The sequence below is a fragment of the Wasmannia auropunctata genome, unplaced genomic scaffold (genome assembly GCF_000956235.1).
Source record: "Wasmannia auropunctata unplaced genomic scaffold, wasmannia.A_1.0 LD335987.1, whole genome shotgun sequence".
Taxonomy (NCBI): Eukaryota; Metazoa; Arthropoda; class Insecta; order Hymenoptera; family Formicidae; genus Wasmannia; species Wasmannia auropunctata.
The window spans coordinates 2,491,249-2,506,329 of NW_012026903.1; the positions used below are offsets into that span (position 1 = coordinate 2,491,249).

Consider the following 15,081-nt stretch of genomic DNA (forward strand, 5'->3'; position numbering starts at 1 on the left):
CGGCCCTTCTTAACCCCAGCGGCTCCGTCGAGCACACACATATACATGTACATGTGCACTCGCACAAGCGCCTTCGGCGGAACGTTACTTCGAGGTGTAATTCGCCAGATTACCATCGGATTGAGTAATTTCAACGTAATCGCATACGATCGAATCCCTCCAGCTGACCGGCTCTCCTTCGACGTGTGTCGAAATGCATGCATGCGACGCGAAACGACCGCAATTTCTCGCTATCGTTTAATAACAACTGTGTGTCGACTGAATTGCACGGGGGTCTCTCGAACGCGAACAAGCCGCCTCGGAAACGTTAGTCGCGCGGGGCGATACATAGCTGCGAACACGCCAAGATCCGCGAATATGCATAAATTTACCGCGGCGGGAGAGCGCGCGAACGGAAATTCGTTTCACTCGCAATGTAAATGAATGTTTTCTAGAACGGCCATATCAGGGTCATGCAAGGGTCTTACATTTTCGATTGTGATTGGTCAATTCGCTTACTGCTTACGTCTGCTTTTTCTATATATCATGGCCTAAAGATCCATCTACAATGAAAGTAATAAGTCATAAGCCGTAAGAAATTGATCAATCACAGTCGATTATTCTTTTCATATTCGACTATGACTGGTCAATTTCTTACGGCTTACGGTTTACTACTCTCATTGTAGATGGATCTTAACAGTCGCGCTTTGGATCTTCGCGAATTTATTGTTATTAATTTATTCATGACGCTGATAAAAAAAAACCAAAATCAACTGAATGGTAGGCCTGTTTTTTTATAGCTGAACTGGCTACACTAGTTGAGAGTTTATCTTTCTTCTTCCAATGTAGAAAGAGAAAGATAAACTGTGAATAAGTGCAGCAGTTCAGCTATAAAAAAACAGGCCTACCATTCAGTTGATTTTGATTTTTTTATCAGCGTCATGAATAAATTAGTAACGATAAATTCGCGAAGATCCAAAGCACGACTGTTTCAATACGGACGCGAATCCGATCTGCGTTGTAATTCGTAGTAATTTAAATCGACACGCTTAATAGCTTCCGGACGAGCCTCCCCGACGGAAGGTCGTGGGGTGTGGTCGCGTGGTCAACGGCTAAGTCCCCGATGACGACGAGCCTAAATCGATCGTACAATCCGGGATTAATAGAGTGCGAACTAATTTTCGAATGTTCTAATAAATCCTGGACCCCTCCGCCCTTCCGACGGGCTGCCCTCATCGCGGATCTTGCCTCGCCTTCTCGGGCTGATCGTGAGTTTCGCCGCGCGCGGAGCGAGAGAGAACCGATTGGTCTGGTGGTCGAAGAAGCCAGATAGATTCGATTAAGCCGCGAGTTTCGTTAACAACTAACAAACGTCGAACGGTTCTTGACTAACGCGATTACCTCCAATTCCAATTTGTCACCGAGAAACCGTGGCGGAAACGACGGCAACTTTCTGTCCTCGCACGGAGAAGAATACAGAATTGAAGTCTCGAACGAACGGAGGGACAGAAGGGGGGACGGACGAACGAAACGGAAGTACGAAAGGACAGACTCGCGGATCAACTAGGTCACATCCCTAGTCAGCCGCGCCGCCAAGTTTCGAGTCTCACGGGTCCCTACTGCCCTATATAGTCGTCGGATCCGTATTGTTATCAAACTGAATGGCTGACAAATTACGCCGAGGAGTTCTCAAGATGCGGGCTCACGTCGGACGTTTGCGTCTCTTACGTATTATAATACGCAGATTCATAAAAGCATGTAAGGGAGAGCTTGCTGCGGGACACAAATGTAGATGGCAAACGAGTAAAAATATCTTTGCTGCGCCTCAGTCTTTATTTCTGGAATCATTCAGCTCTATATAATACATATAACTATATATACACATATAAATGTATAGTTTTTGTACACGGAAAGAAATTTATTAACAGTATTAGCCAGCAGCAGTCTAATTAAAAATAATTTTTCCGGTATCAAATTTTTTATGAAAAAAATATATAATTTATAATCATATACATCAAATATATAATCTCATATTACGTTCCTGTATATGTTTTCTTTCTGTTGTAAAATCTCCATATCCATATATGTATATAGAACAGATAATGAAAAGAATAATTGAAAAATGTTCAAAAAAATAATTTTTGCATTGTTTTTTAAAAAGTAAAATGGTGATTACATTGTTATTTTTATTTTTAAAAAATAATTAAAAAATTATTTTTTTTATTATTTTTTATTTCTTTTTAATATATTATCTGTCCTGTTTATATGAACAGAAATTATACAAAAGAAATAAAACATATATGGACATATTATACACATAATTATATATATTTTATATGAATTTATATATTTTTTATATATATGTTTTTATATTAAAAACTTTTTACCGGGCTGTTAATAACCAATAACAGTATGAATAAAACAAATACGCGTCAGGCTCTTGTTTTTTTAAATAAAATATTGCATGTTTTATATCTGATGTTATTGAATAAGATTATTTTTAATTAGACTTATGCTGTTAATATGCTGATCATATATAATTTTTTTCTCCATATATAAAAGATTCATAGAAATTTATTATTATTTGTAACAAGAGAATCAGTTTTTTTGTTACCTTTTTCAAGAAAATCAATAACGTATTTAATAAATTTTACAGCTGCATGACTGATATTCGAACAATACAGATGTATCGAGATATTGTCGTGTATTTTGCCAACAAAATTTTATTTAATTGAAATAAATGAGGTAGATAAGTCATTTTTAATTTGGCCAACCTTTTACACAACTGAAATATTCTTTTCTTTTATTTAATATACAATGAACTAATTACATTTACTTGAAATATTCTTTTCTTTTATTTAATATATATGAACTAATTACATTCACCTGAAGTATTCTTTTCTTTTATTTAATATACATGAACTAATTACATTCACCTGAAATATTCTTTTCTTTTATTTAATATATGTATTAACATATTACATATTAACATATTACATTATAATGTAATATATGTAAACTAATTACATTCATTTTAAAAATAAATTTTATTAAAAATTCATAATATAGACGTGAATCGCCATCTAGCGGTGCACTCGCTAATGTAATACTCGACAATTGTGTATTCTAGGTGAAAGTGTATTTTGCAATAAAAACCTGTAGCTATTCTCGGTAAGGCAGGTTTCCCTCTATTTGTTTCTCAATATTTCTCAAGATGGCAGTCGCATCGAGCAGCAGACTTACTCCACTTTCTGTGTATAGGGTCGCGCGCCGTCGAGTCGAAGACCGTGGACGGAACAAAGATGAAATATCGGGCGTCTGTTTGAGGTTAGACAAAGGGTGTCGCGGGTCGCTTTCGCGCTCGTGCGTCTTCACGTCGCAAGAAGAGGAGGAAAAAAAAACGGGGTATCAATTGATTTTCGTGCATGCGACGTGACCATCGGCCGCCATCATGAGTAAGATGTACTCGACGGCGAACCTGTCCGACAAGGAGCTGAAGGAACAGGGGAACCGTCTCTTCGATCTGCACAAATACGAGGACGCGGCCAGTTGCTACACGAAGGCGATTGTGAGTATAGAATTGACATTGCCTGGCGCACGCTTATTGTCGCACGGTCGTCGTGTGCGATCGTGACCCTGGGCTTGTCCGCGCACCTTTCGTGCGCCTGTACTCGCTTTCGCTACGGTTGTTATTGCAGCAAAATATTTTTTGTTTTGAATCACGAGTCACGCAGTGTGCGAGCGATAACGGGTTGCCGGAGGGGGGGGGGACACGACGGTGCCCCTTAGCGCCCCGCGTTCGAACTAGAATTTGGCGAGAGCGAGATTTAAATCCGGTTTTGCGCCTTCTCGAACGCGCGCCCGAATGTGAGACAAAAGAGCGATTTTGCTCCACGAACGCGATCCTCTTTTGTTCATTATTAATATTTTACTTATTATTTGTATTGTTTATTCCTAATATATTTTTTTTAATTCTATTTGAGGTGAAAAATCCAGGCCAGGCGTTATATTATACAAATCGGGCGCTGTGTCACTTGAAGCTGAAACGATGGGAGTCCGTGTGCAAGGACTGCAGATGGGCGTTGGATATAGATCCCTGTTTGATGAAAGGTCACTTCTTCCTGGGACTCGCCCTGCTGGAATTGGAGCTCTTTGATGAGGCCGTCAAATACCTGCAGAGAGGTAAAATATATAGAGAGATGGACCTGCAGTTTCCCTCGCTGTTTCTTCATGCGTAAGATAGATTTGTAAGATGCAGGATTATACTTATCTCAAACGACGCGTAGCCGTAGACTTGGCGAAGGAGCAGAAGCTGAACTACGGCGACGACATCACCAGCGTGTTGCGCCAAGCCAAGAAACGTCGATTCCAAGTGAGGGAGGAGCAGAGAATTTCCCAGGACATCGAGCTGCAGACCTATCTGAATCAGCTGATTGTAGACGACGCGAAGCGTAACTTGGCGACTCTGCAAGAACAGGAGACGACGAAGGACTCTGACGTTGAGACGAGCTCGGCCGAATTCGCCAGGAGAAAAGAGGAGATCGAGGAGAAGCGAGATACGTGTATATCGAGACTCAATGATCTCTTCGCTAAGGTCGACGAAAGGAGACGGGTTCGTATCTCTTTAGCTGTCGCTTCTTTTAGAACGATCCTTTGATTTTATTACTCCATAGTTCTGTTAATATAATTTTGTAAATTCTGCTAATATAATCCATACAACTCTATTAAATAACAATAAGTGACTCTAGACCGACATGAAATAAGAAAGAAACTCCTTTTCGATCTGAGATATATTTTTGTGCTTAATACTTTGCATGCCGATTTAATTTTCGGTTTTGAAATGTAATCTTAAACTGAAACTGGGATAATATCGCAAATTAAATTGACAAGCAAATTATAAATAATATTAATGCCAATAAATATCTTAAAACACTATAAAGAATTTATTGCGAGACAACAAAAGAAATATTATGCTCTTTCTATTAATTATCAATGCAAATAAATTTTTTGCAGAAAAGAGAGGTACCCGACTACTTGTGTGGCAAGATTAGCTTCGAGATCCTGCAGGAGCCGGTAATCACGCCCAGCGGAATCACCTACGAGCGGAAGGATATCGAGGAGCATCTCCAACGGGTCGGACACTTCGATCCGGTCACACGAGTGCGCTTGACGCAGGATCAGCTGATCCCGAACTTGGCGATGAAAGAAGTGGTCGACACCTTCCTGCAGGATAACGAATGGGCCTTGCATTACTGATGCCGATATGTAGCTTACTGCCATAGGTTTAAGTTACGGTGGTGGCGTTGTTCAGCGACGGAAGATGAAAATGTGAGTTTTGTTTGAAGAGATTTTGAGGTGGATACAACTACAAGAAATCTCAAGAGGAAGTGTGTAAAATAGTACGACTGTACATGTAAAGGACTAAGTATCTCTTGTTACCGTGAAATATTTTTACACGCCATATGAGACGTGGAAGCTATTGTTATCGAACGTAAGTATACTAGTGAATAGTTAATAACGACGATAAGGATCGTCGTTATTAAATGTGAGCACGTACAGGTTATATATATATATAAAATTCCATAAGTGCTACATATATACAATTATTATTAATTACATGTATAGGATTTATTAATTTACCTTTGATCAACAATCTGATTTACAAAATTTTCGTTAAATTTTTTTTTAGTTTACAAAGACGAAATTTTCGTGATCGTGTTTTAAATAAAATCGAACTTTTGAAGAGTTTTAACAAAAGCTCAAGAGTTAACTGAAAGTTCCAACACACAGTGGCTCAAAGAAAAACATAGGATAGTAAACGCTATTTAGCATCTGTATTCTTGTTTCATAAAAAAAAAAAAATAAATTATTTATTTTATCAACCAAAATCTCTCACGTTTTTACCGTTGTATGCTATAGAAAGTAATTCCAGTTCTTTACAATTACTTCCTATAATTTCTCAAAGATCACTAGTGAAGAGAGATCTGAAATCCACTCAAGGTATTTATTTTAACATTCAACTGACAACAATATATTCATGTATGTATATATATATATATATATGTACAGTTTTACGTATACGCAATATTATTGTATATATGTATCGCAATCGTCGCAATTATATGTAATAATAATAATTACTACCGTCCGCCGTCGGTGTATTGGTTTGAGTTATTGCACAAGCTACATCGACAATATGGTTAACAAAAGTGCGACAGGATAGATTACTCTCTTTGTAGCTCTAATAATAATTATAGCAGCCATCGCGATAATGAACTGCTTGTAACAGTTTCCCTCCTTTTTTAATATTTTTTTTATATTTTTTATGTCTATTTCTACCAATGTAGAGATTAACTTTAATTTCGGTTTAATTTACTCTTTATCCTTCTATAATTCTTAAAACTAGAGAAAGATGAAATGTAAAAATGGAGATTAAAATTATTCTACATTGGTAGAAATGAACATTAATGAAATTAAATACGAGATTGTCGATTGTGTGGTAAAACATTAGAATTTAGAGAATGTCAAATGGAAGATAACTAGTTTCAGTCAAGAAATAGTATAGCATTCACTAAAAGATAAAAGGAGATAATCTTCAATTCACTTAAATAATATTTCAAAATTTCTAAGAACACGTTATAAAACGCATCCAATCTCTAAACAGAGTCTTTCTTTCTTTTGAGGAAGATCGAGCGAGTATAAGATAAAAAACTAGTATGTGCATTGTAACAAATGATATGATATCAAGATATGATTTATCTCTCGTCATTAATTAACCGATGACGATTTTCGTCATTGTTTAATCGAGGACTCCTATTGTTATTATTTAATTAGTCGCTTAACGATTGCTAATGCAAGTTATCTCTCTGTTTACTAATAGACTCGAAGAAACAAAATTCTACTTATTGTCCGCGTTAACATTTGTACGTTTTAGGCGAATACTCCACAACCGAGTAGTCATTAATTCATTAATTCTTTGCACTAGAATATCTTGTCTTAACATGAGTCTATAAAATCTTTGTTAGTCACATCTGTGCAATCGATAATGTGAAAAATTCGTGTTTATATTCCTATACATGTTGCTGCAATCTATATATATATATATATATAATTATATAACAGAATATGTAACTGGATGTAATAAAGTTTCTTGTATAAAATAATACAACCATTTTTTCACGCGGAAAGATATTCAAGTGCAAAGAGTTAAGTCTAAAATATCACCGGAAGATATCAGGCCATTTGAGTTGTCGCAAAGAAATGCGAGCAGGAAGATTCCGTGGAATATTCGGAAACACCTTTAATGTTCAATTTCGACCCAGACTTGAACTCTTTCTTTTAATCAAATACAACAATGCATATATTATGTATATATACATATATATATATAATTTTTTAAATAATATATTCCATGTATCACAGGTCGAATTTGAACATGCGCAACGGGATGAAATCAGAATCATAATTGACCTACGTGAAACTAATTAGTTGATTAACCTATGGCCGGGACGATGATAATATCTCTTAGCCCGAAGAAACCAGTTCTGTCGGTTGAATTAATTGCCTTTCGGCTTTCCAGGCATCCTCCGAGTGCGCATCGCATGCCGCGCACTGTTAATATTATTGTCAAGCATGATTTAGTCCAATTATTGTCATCAATTTTCATCCTCTTTACATTAAGTTCATTATTGTCACATCAGTCCACGTAATCAATTGTGGATTCCTGGATCCTTAGATCTTTGGCAGGATCCCATATATTCATCTTGAATTTATACTATACTCGAATTCTCTTGAATTCCCCATCCGTGCTTGCCCTCATCCATATTTTTAAATATACCTTTGAATATCTCCGTCTTCTTATTCACTTATTTGCGCTCTCTCGGATTCTTATGAGTGCTTATAGGATTAGATCTCTTAGATCCATTGATGTTCAAAAGCTCGAAACTTATCAAATACCCATAGATCTAAGGATCCAAACGCTCAGATCCAAGGCTACCTATCTAAAACAATGTTTTGGGTATACCCACCCAAGTCCACTGGACGGCTCCTACCGCTAAATCTTATTAAATCTGACGTTAATCGCAATCGCTAAAGAGTAAATGTTTCATCGTTAACTTGTATAACAGGCAATTTTCTCCGCACAAGATTACTTTTCATTACCGTCCACGCGACGCGCGATTGTGTTGTTCGCTCGGAAACTGCGTATGTGCAGATGGTTGTCTAGTATTTTTCAGTATATCCGCGAAGCTTCGAAAGCCATTTCGCATAGTTAACGTCACTTAAGAAACTCAAAATTGCAAACGAGTTTATACCTCTCAGGCGGAGATACATTCAAAAATGTTCTCGAATAAATATATTCTTATCGAGATATATGTATATCTTATCCGAGACATCAGATAATCTTAAATCCTAAGTGTTATTTTTTAATCAGAGAATCTTTGAAGAAAAATTTGAATGGTTAACAAGTTGACTGGTTAACAAGTTGTTAAAGTTGATTGGAAAAAAAAAGAAAGATAAAATTAATCTCTTTCAAGAATGCATCTCCGTCTTTGCATTATGAAGAAACGTCTTCTACCGCCGAAGCTTATGTTAATTGACACAATAGATAAGATCCTACCACGCGGATGTGCGCTGACTACAAATCGACCAGATTCACCAAAACAGATTACAGCCATTTTCGACGAAATGGCAACAGCAGCAGTCGAAAATGATCGTCACAGGATGAATTGGAGCGTTTCTCGAGGCAAGATCATCCACGGAAACGCGCGTCGCGATCGAGATTGATCCTAGGTGAGGTCCTCGTCCTCGTCATCGCTGGGACCGCCCGTAGGACAGCACAATCCTTCGGAACCGTCACTCCTGATGCAAAACAGCAATGTCTCGGCCACTGTCACTTCGTGCGGCATGATTCCGTGGAATTCTTTCAGATCCGCCGCGGGGAACCAGGCCTTTTCGTTGTCGTCAATGATGAGAATTCCATAATATCTGGAAAGAGCCATTAAGAATTAATGTGAAATTCATGAAAAGCAAGATACTGTGCGTTATTGATGAGTATTAATATTGTAGTATTAATATTAATATTATAATTAAATTATAATATTAATATTCAGAGAGAGATTAATGCCAACCTGCAAATAGCGACTGCGGGTATCCATAAAACGGAAGTAAGAATGAGAATGGCGATAAGGACTAGAGACCAAACGGGCCATTCGTATCTCTCTGTAATGCCTTTACTCGATACCCAGGCCGAATAACCGCTTCCTTCGAAAAATATTTCGACAAAGGACGCGATCAAAATACTCAACATCGCCAGTGGACTGAGATACTTCCAACATATCAACCAGTAAAGGCCAGGTCGATTGCCGGTCATTAGTTCGATATCATCAGCGAATCTGGAATCATCGTAACGTCCCGACATACAACATATTTTTTATTCAAAATCCTGAAGCTCCTTCCGTACTTACCTCTTTAAACCGTAGACATAGGACACCCCTATACATTCAAAGAACGCGATTATGAGCAATGGAAAGTTTCCACTGAAATTGTCGAACAATACGAAGACGTAACTGCCAGCTCCGTGAGCGAAAGCCATGGAGATCGTGCAGCACACTAAACAAATCACACCTGCGCACAAAATCGAATTTATTCTCATCCGTAACTTCTTTCACTATTCTTTTCGCTGCTGCAAGAAGTGTACCTGTCAGAATCTCCTTTCTCAAATTCGGGAAGAGCTTCATATCGACGATACTGGTGACGACACCTTCCAAAGTACCAAACTGAGAATCGATTCCCAGCGTGAACAGCATCAGGAAGAACAGTATCGACCAGAATTGAGCACCGGGAAACTGATTGATCGCCTCGGTGAAGATGATAAACGCCAAGCCTGTACCCGACGCCGACTGTAATCATTTATTAATCATTACTAGACGTTACTCGTGATTCGACGCGAGCTAAGAGTCACTTTCACACACTCACGTTATCCAGCTCCTTCTCCAAATCGCATTCGGGCAGTTCCGGCATTATCAAGTCCAGCGATCCGTTATTCGTGACGTTCAGCGGCGTGCCGGCGATCGGGATGTTCTCAGGTATCTTATTGGCGTGGCCGAATATACTTATCAACGTGTTATTCCTTTCCGATAAACACTGTTCGTAAACCATGGTAGCCTTGAACCCTGTTCAAACAGGGATCAAAAATGTATATAGGAATCAGAATCAAAATCGTTTCTGAAGAAAGAAATCACGCGCACCTATGATCGAGAAGACGACGATTCCCGCGAACATGGACGTGAAGCAATTCGTCAGGCTGACCATGATGGCGTCGCGATAACAATTATTATTCACTGGATTGTACGAAGAGAACGCTATCAGGCCGCCGAAAGCTAGGCCTAGAGAGAAGAAGATTTGCGTTCCAGCCTCCAGCCAGACTACAGGATCGGTTAGCGTGTACCACTGAAACGCAAGAGCGAATCGATAGTTGATTTAAATTTTATAACCGTTTCTTCGTTTATTAATAATTCCGGTGGAAATTGTAAAAAAAAAAACGCACCTTTGGCGTGAAGAGATGTCGCAGACCGTCCGACATACCCTTCAACGTCACGCCTCGGAAGAAGAAAATGATCAGGACGATGTACGGAAACGTGGCGGTCACATACACGACCTGAAGAAATCGGATTGATTACTTGAAGAGTTAATAACTAACTTTGGCTGTTGAAAGACCTTTTCCGTACCTTGCCCGAGGACGCGATACCCTTAATCATACACATATATACGAGGATCCAGGCGATGATCAGCGCCAGTGCGATTTTCCAGTTAAACGCTTCCGGCGTATTGATGTCCTTGGATACCATCAGCGTGGTTCGATACCAGAAATATTGCGTAGGGCTGCTGACCTGTTGACCCGGGATCTCACGTTACAAACGAAGGCAAGCTTACTGCGCGCGCATGCACACACTCAGCGAAATAATTTATTGTATATTGTATCGTATTAAATTTCGACGTTTACCAAACACTCGAGTTCAGGCGCGTAAGATCCATTTTGAAAGTACCTATTGGGACACTCCGCCCAAGGGAGCTGCGACTGGAAACTCTTTGAACAGAAATTCAAATGTCTATGAGTGACTCCGACGTGTCAGTAAAAAGGAAATTGAGCAGCAGGTACTAGTCGTTTACCTGAACGAAATAAAATAGGCACCAGGCGATAATTGTATTGTAGTAAAGAGCCACGTTGAAAGAGACTACGGCGCTGCTGATTCCGATACCGCCCATGTACGGGGATACCTTTTAAAACACAGTAGAGAAGCTCGTTTTCAAATATTTGTTTCGATCTATTCATAATGGATTTTTTTTTAAATTTATTCACCTGATTCCACACTCCAATAGCGCCTTTTCTCAATCTCTGGCCGATTGCCAATTCCAGATAAAATATAGGAATACCCTCGATGGCCAGCATCACGAAATAAGGTATTAGAAAAGCGCCTGCAAGCATTAGAAGTCGTGCTTACAAACGTACGAGAAAGAGCCTGGAGCGATCCGAACGAAACGAACGTACCTCCGCCGTTTTTCTGTGCCAGATAGGGGAACCGCCATACGTTTCCAAGGCCCACCGCGTATCCTACGGTCGCCAGGAGAAATGTGAGTTTACTATCCCAACTTTCACGTTCATCTTCGCCCGCTTCCGGTCGGAAAATCGCCTTGCCATCGTTGTTGCCGGGACCGTTGACTATTTTGCTCTGTTCGACGAAGCCAAGAGATTAATCGAATTTTATTCCCTTTAAAATTTATTCGATTCCGGGGTGAACTTATAAATAGATCGTGTACCTTGTTAGGACTGGTGTCTTCGAAGGCCGCATTGGTGGCCCCGTAATTGGCAGTGGCGATGTTCTTCCGACTCTCCACCATTAATCTACCACGCATCTCTTTCATCTCGAGCTTATCGATGCTTTTCTGGGGCTTTAAGTCGCGGGAGCTTTGCCGGCGAACGAGATGAGCCGTGTTCGCCATGTCTTCTCCCTTTTCGTTTTAGTTTTTTTCTCAAGTCCAATTTTTATTAATCGAAAAGGTCTAAGTGCTTCATCCTGTTAAGAAAGGAATCGAAACTGATTACTGAAAATATAAAGGCGGATGCTAAACAAAGTGATCAACAAAAGTCGTTTGTAAGGACGTTATAAATTTTTATTTGTGTTATAAATTTTCCTAGGAAGAAAAATTAAATAATATAGAATTTGTGATAATCTAAAATTATAGAAAATTAATGTATAATATAGTTTATAATATAAAAACATGTTATATAACTATAAAAAGAAATTTATGTCAAGCTTGAACAATTACGTTGTAACGGTAATGCGTTATTACAACACATGTTCGCTGTTTAATTGCTGTTTAAGCCAAATTTAATTCTCTCATACAGAAACTGTCCATATACCATGCATACGACACTCTTATGAGAGTTCGATTTATATTGATACATATGTGTATATATATAAAACATATATATAACGTATATATATCCTCTCACACAGGTGTCGATCGCAATCAAGTGCACATATGCTTCCCAAATACACACGTGTCCTTCTTACGTAAACTTGCGTACATGCCCACCCCCTTACGTGGGAAAAGATCGATTGAAAAACTTCAAATTGGAAATTGATTTTTGCTTTGACGTAAGCGCGCGTGCACGGACGCAAGTTTTATTAAAATTTCTACGCACATCCGTGTGAGAGAGAGAAAGGTTGACTTTCAGTAAAATTAATATATATACGCATTTGCCTCTCGTTATATATAAAAAAACATCCTCGTCATCTCACGCAAGTCCTCCTGTACTTCACTGTATACGTATTTAACGATTGACACAGAAAACCCGGACTCCTTCCCTCGCGTGAGGGCCGAGACTGGCTTTTATTCGGACGTACACGGTGTCCGCGTCACGAGATAGGAGAGAACGTCCCGCGGAGGATCATCCCGAGCCGCTCGCGACTACGCCGCGAGGCCAGAGGACCGAGAGGAAGCGAAATTACCCACCTGCCGGGGACCAAAGGGGGAAACGCGCGAGGACCTTGTCCGCGGTCGAGGAGCGGTTCGCCACTGGTGACACCCCCGTGTGTTGCGCTGGTGATAGTAACTTTTGAAACCACGGATATATCCAAGGGAATCAATAGCTGGCGCCGGCGCCTCGACGGCTCTCTCTCTCTTTCGCCCGCGACTCTCTCGTGGAACGAAACCGCGCGCGAGCCTTTCTCCAAGAGGAAGAAACACCGGGGGGTAGGGAGAGAGAGAACGAAAGACAGGCCATGATTTATCACCATTCTGAAACTTAACGCGTAAATCGCAACAACATTGTACACGAAGTATATATATAAAATTTAAAAAAAAGTACGAACACATGAGGGAAAATTAGGATAGGCGATTGTTAAAAATTGCACAACTTAATTAAGAAATTAAAACATGAGAATTAATCCTGATTACTTTATATCAATAATTAGTTACACTATTCTTTATGTATAGTGAAAAATATTTATTACAAAAGTAGGTCCTGTACAAAGAGGGAGAATTATAGTTTTAACTTGTCAATGTACATAAAATTTTTTTATTCACATAATTTTATTCGTTTGAACTTCTTTGCGTCATTGGATTCATATATGTTCGCGCTCCTTAAAGAGTCTCCTTAGCTAGAAACTGCGTAAAGGCAAGAATCCCTGAAACATACACAATTCTCATTAAATCTTGCTATATACAATATTTGAATAAATTAAATATGCATAAGGAGTGGGCCGAGACGCGCTCGAAGCGATTGTACTAGCAAATTCGATGTATTCCACTTTGAAATGGTGAATCGAAGGTGTGATTTTAATCACTACCGTATGCATATGCAACGATAACAATGGTAGACGTGAAAATCGAGGTAGCGAGTGATAAGAGTAAAACAAAAGCGCGGCATTGCATCAAGTTGCATTTGGTATATCTTAAAACTTTTTTTAACTATCTTTAAACTCTTTTAACTATAATCATATATATTGATTACATTTTCTTTTAACAGCTTTGCGGGATGCAAAGGGAATGAAGAAATTATACCTACTGTTTATATTCTTCCTCCCGCGCTTCTCTTCCACGAAGGAAGAAGTCAGATTATCGACGGTCTCCTCCGCCTTGTAGTCGATCAATTTCATGCAATCGCTGATACGGAGATACCTAATGCATACAAGACACGGTAAATTATATCGAGAAGATTTCTCTATCTCTATTGTTGTTTTTAAAAGAATGAATACATGTTATGAAAAAACTGGAAGCCCTCCACGGCCCATTGCAGGAGCAATTCGAGCGTTGGTCGATAAGGCGTTCCCTTGATTAATTCTTGCATCGTTTCGTCCTTTAAGGATACTTTGCTTCTGGCGTTTTCCAAATTAACCAAATAATTCTTCAAATCCTGAAATCGCAGATTCAAATGTTATTTATTTAGCGTTCTCTATTTTAACTTACAGAAAAAAAAACATTTATTATGAAGATAATACCTGATTGGCGTCGTTAAGTTGTGTCAGGATATCCGAGAGAAGTTCGATTTCTTCCTCGAGGCCCATGAGAATTTTAAATATCAGTCTTTCCCGTGCTTCCCGACCCACAATATCTTCTGCTCCGTCTATTTCTTCACTGTGGAGGTAAATAAAAATCAATTAACCGACGTTCAAGAAATCAATTAATTCTCTTATATTTTTAAATTTGATTATTCGATTTTAAATTCAAAATCATATATCTATAATTTTTTATTCAATGTTACGAAATTTTATTACTAAACTTTATATGCACGATGATTATATAAATTTATTTTATTATTGACTGAAAGCATGACTATATAAAATTAAGTTATCAATTTTTTATGTTTAATTCCTTTCCTTCTGTTTTTAATATTCTTTATTTTTAATTCTTGCTTATTACAACTGAACTATTAAAATTACTCCAATTAACTTAATAAATAATAATTAAAAATTATAATGACTCTTTGATTAACAAATATTAAACAGATGATAAAGGCAGTTAAGAGTCCCACGCAGTTCTTGGTGCGTATATATTCTTGGTTTATTCCAATATTCTTTACATCAAATCCTTAGCGAA

General features: G+C 38.5%; 3 protein-coding genes and 1 long non-coding RNA gene across 4 annotated transcripts in view; 2 read left to right on the forward strand and 2 right to left on the reverse strand.

The window, feature by feature from the left end:
- The first annotated feature begins 3,244 nt into the window (after window positions 1-3,244).
- On the forward strand, window positions 3,245-5,867 carry LOC105454254 (E3 ubiquitin-protein ligase CHIP). Its single transcript, XM_011696767.1, has 4 exons — window positions 3,245-3,547; window positions 3,963-4,161; window positions 4,266-4,591; window positions 4,993-5,867. Exons 1-4 carry the CDS (start codon window positions 3,431-3,433, stop codon window positions 5,233-5,235), a joined length of 885 nt encoding a protein of 294 aa, XP_011695069.1. The 5' UTR covers window positions 3,245-3,430; the 3' UTR covers window positions 5,236-5,867.
- A 520-nt stretch (window positions 5,868-6,387) lies between these two features.
- LOC105454257 (sodium-dependent neutral amino acid transporter B(0)AT3) lies at window positions 6,388-13,080 on the reverse strand. The gene is made up of 14 exons (XM_011696769.1): window positions 12,997-13,080; window positions 11,797-12,053; window positions 11,528-11,708; window positions 11,339-11,454; window positions 11,149-11,256; window positions 10,982-11,065; window positions 10,707-10,868; window positions 10,526-10,636; window positions 10,227-10,428; window positions 9,955-10,151; window positions 9,677-9,878; window positions 9,444-9,603; window positions 9,108-9,371; window positions 6,388-8,964 (listed from the first exon to the last, which is right to left on the reverse strand). Exons 2-14 carry the CDS (start codon window positions 11,977-11,979, stop codon window positions 8,766-8,768), a joined length of 2,169 nt encoding a protein of 722 aa, XP_011695071.1. The 5' UTR covers window positions 11,980-12,053; window positions 12,997-13,080; the 3' UTR covers window positions 6,388-8,765.
- Window positions 11,560-13,573, forward strand: LOC105454256. Its single transcript, XR_974970.1, has 2 exons — window positions 11,560-11,610; window positions 12,831-13,573. It is a non-coding gene; the product is annotated as an uncharacterized LOC105454256 (long non-coding RNA).
- LOC105454255 overlaps window positions 13,469-15,081 on the reverse strand; it is a 2,807-nt gene continuing 1,194 nt past the window's right edge. Inside the window, exons 2-5 of the mRNA XM_011696768.1 lie at window positions 14,484-14,619; window positions 14,241-14,398; window positions 14,051-14,163; window positions 13,469-13,670 (exon numbers count right to left, since the gene is read on the reverse strand). Coding sequence (XP_011695070.1) covers window positions 13,627-13,670; window positions 14,051-14,163; window positions 14,241-14,398; window positions 14,484-14,619 — 451 coding nt within the window. The 3' untranslated portion in view covers window positions 13,469-13,626. The remainder of the gene's footprint in view (window positions 13,671-14,050; window positions 14,164-14,240; window positions 14,399-14,483; window positions 14,620-15,081) is intronic.

What these genes read in the sequence shown, in the direction of transcription:
- LOC105454254 (XM_011696767.1), top strand. Translation starts at nt 3,431, where the DNA reads ATGAGTAAGATGTACTCGACGGCGAACCTGTCCGACAAGGAGCTGAAG. An exon ending in GTTGCTACACGAAGGCGATT is followed by an intron (nt 3,548 to 3,962) that starts GTGAGTATAGAA and finishes ATTCTATTTGAG; the next exon opens with GTGAAAAATCCAGGCCAGGC. An exon ending in CGTCAAATACCTGCAGAGAG is followed by an intron (nt 4,162 to 4,265) that starts GTAAAATATATA and finishes AACGACGCGTAG; the next exon opens with CCGTAGACTTGGCGAAGGAG.
- LOC105454257 (XM_011696769.1), bottom strand. Translation starts at nt 11,979, where the DNA reads ATGGCGAACACGGCTCATCTCGTTCGCCGGCAAAGCTCCCGCGACTTA. An exon ending in TGGAGAAGGAGCTGGATAAC is followed by an intron (nt 9,879 to 9,954) that starts GTGAGTGTGTGA and finishes AAATGATTACAG; the next exon opens with TCGGCGTCGGGTACAGGCTT. An exon ending in GAGAAAGGAGATTCTGACAG is followed by an intron (nt 9,604 to 9,676) that starts GTACACTTCTTG and finishes TTTTGTGCGCAG; the next exon opens with GTGTGATTTGTTTAGTGTGC.